The sequence below is a fragment of the Monoraphidium neglectum genome, assembly GCF_000611645.1.
Source record: "Monoraphidium neglectum strain SAG 48.87 unplaced genomic scaffold scaffold06043, whole genome shotgun sequence".
Lineage (NCBI taxonomy): Eukaryota > Viridiplantae > Chlorophyta > Chlorophyceae > Sphaeropleales > Selenastraceae > Monoraphidium > Monoraphidium neglectum.
Genome location: NW_014007590.1, coordinates 1 through 2,567, shown reverse-complemented (window position 1 = coordinate 2,567; position 2,567 = coordinate 1). Strand labels below are relative to the sequence as shown.

Here is a 2,567-nt window from a genome sequence, read left to right as displayed (position 1 = left end):
TGCCCCGTATAGTGGCCTGCTTCTTCACCTGCCGGCCAGTGATCACGCATATAGCGTACCATCGCCTCTCCAGGTATTGCTCGTCTGCCCAGCAGCGCGTTCAGGGCGTGCGCCCCGCAGAATCCTTGCTCTTGCGCCTCACAGTATGTTCCAGCTGGCGGTTGGACCCAGTGGTTGTCTTGGCCTCGCGAGGCCCGCCCTCTGCGGAGCCGTACCAAGCCGCCGCCGCGCAGCGCCCCCGGTCCAGCGGGCGTCGCTGGTTGCACCCCGGGTTGCGGCTCGGCAGCAATGCTGACTGTGCACTCGGTCCCATTTCGGTCGTCCCCCCCGAAATCGGGCGGTGGTTGTGTGGTGTCAGGATCGCTGTTTGTGTGTGTGCGCAGTGCATCCGCCGGCAAGGAGGCGTCGGGGGTCATGTTAGCAAGGGCCTGTTGGCATGCTTGAAGGACGCGATACGTGCTGTGAGCGCGTGGGATGTGGTGACCGAGCCACGCTGCGTGGTAAGATTCTTTGCGCGGCTGCCGCCAGCCCTTGCGAGCTGTGGGTGTGCTGCTGGTGAGTTTGCATATTGCTGCGGACAGCGCAGGCTGCTCCCCTTTCGACAATCGCATGGCTGTGCGCACCACGTGCAGTGCCTGAGCACGCACTGCCTCTCGGTTCTTGTTGCGCTGATACGTGGGCGCGAGCATGGTCAGCGGTGCTGGCACACAGGGGTGGGCGGGTGCCGACCGGCGTAGGGAAGCCTGGCCGCGTGCAGCTGCCTGCTGGGGCTTGCACACTCTTTTCCCCCAAGCGCGGCGCCTTCTCAAGGCGAAGACAGCCGCCGCCGTGCTGTATGCTGCTGCAAGGGCTCCCTGGAGGCAGGGCGCGACTGCCAGCAACATTACCATTGCTACTGCTGCCATCTCGGGCACTGCAAGGTGAGCTATGTTCGAGAACGTTGGGGCAGCAGCTGCTCGTTGCGCCTGACGGGTGACCCTGGTGAACTGGCTTGCGTGGCTTATCTCTTTTGGATATTTGTAGGGATGAGTGTTGAGTTTATATAAGTTTGATGGTGTTTCACGCCGCCCGGTGATTGTTTCGCGGTCGCGCTGGGTGTCGGGGTATGTATACGGGGCGCTTGGCAGTGATATATTACCAAGCTCTAGCACATCTTTAAGCATTAATGCAGCTTTTGCCAAACCATGCGCCTGGTGGAGTTTGGCACTACTGCAGCAGTGGTGCTTCCCTGCAGCGCGCGCGCTTGTCAGCAGGCGCGCTTGAGTGAGAGCCCTATTCTCTTTCTCTCTTGCACGCTTGCCTGCGAGGTCTAGGTGAAGTTTCTGATGCCCGGCATCTTGCAACATGCCATCATCTGACGAGGCGTCATCAGCCCCGAGCCCTTGCTGCCCTTTGTTGCAGTTGGTTGCGCATAACATTGCTGTTCCGCATTCAGTTGGGGACGCGGTGTGCGCAGGAGGGAAACATATGAAATCCTGGCAGGCTCTGGGCATGGCCTGCTCGGTTTCGCGATGCGCTGTGGTTTCGAGCGGGTAGGATGCCGTGGTGCAGCTTGTATGAGCACAAGCGCGTGTGTTGCACCGCAGCGCTGCATCTGGCCGTCTCCGCAAGTGTTCTGCGGACATTTCAAGTATGGTGGCGACGTTGGTAAGTTCAGCGGTGTCAGTGTGCACAGCAGCTGCATCAGCTGCTGCAGCCGCACAGGGCAGGGGCACAGTTGCAGGTGCAGTTGCATCAGCAGCGGCGGTGCTGCAGCAGTCACTTCCTTGGCTCATGCAGCAAATCAGGGGGTGTGCCCGTGCCCGTGCAATATTACTGTGGTTGAGCCCGGAGATGGTGAGGCCTCGGAGGCCTTTGGCGAACGGACCGTGGTCTGGATCGGGGGGCTGACCAGGTGGTTGGCGCGGGGCCTTTTCGGTGCTGGCCGTTGCGGTGCTGCCATGGGTTGCTGTATCTTGCGTGCATTCTGCTTGCGTTGTGTTTTGCTGGGGAGTCCTCGCGTTGGGTTTGTCGACGCTGAGGGCAAGGGCGAGCGAACTCGCGCCTTGCTCCCTGGCCAGCGCCCCCGCCCCCACGGCGAGGATCCCTCCTAAAAGCAGAGCTACGAATACATTCAGCTTTCCCTAGCTGGCACCTGTCCTGCCGAGCACGATGGCGATGATCTAGGTCGCTGCGATCATGTCTGTAAGCGAACGATCGGGTGCATCTATGCCTGGGGTACTTCAGGTCCGCTACAAGCGTGCCGCGCTGCCGGGAAAGGGATGGCCACACACCGCTGGAGGCGGTCAAGGACCAACTCTCCAGCTGCACATACGCAGATGACCTCAATGTACTGACCGAATCGGCTGCGGACATGCACAAACAGGCCGAAAAGGTGACTGCATATGCCGACTGGGGCAGCCTAGATGTGAATAACACCAAATCCTGTGCAACTGCAATCCTGCACAAGCACAGCCCCCAGGACCCCACGTGCGCACGAATGGTTCAGGGACAGATTGGCAAGCTCATGATTCAAGGACGACAGGTGGAGGTCAAGCCTCCAAAGGACCCCTTTGCTTTCCTTGGGG

At 60.5% G+C, this 2,567-nt stretch overlaps 1 protein-coding gene across 1 annotated transcript; it reads right to left on the bottom strand.

Moving 5' to 3' along the window:
• Positions 1 to 100: 100 nt before the first annotated feature.
• On the bottom strand, positions 101 to 256 carry MNEG_16146 (hypothetical protein; the record flags this gene model as incomplete). Its single annotated transcript, XM_014035383.1, has 1 exon — positions 101 to 256. A coding segment is annotated over one exon (156 nt), but the record flags the coding sequence as incomplete, so codon positions are not given.
• Positions 257 to 2,567: the final 2,311 nt, after the last annotated feature.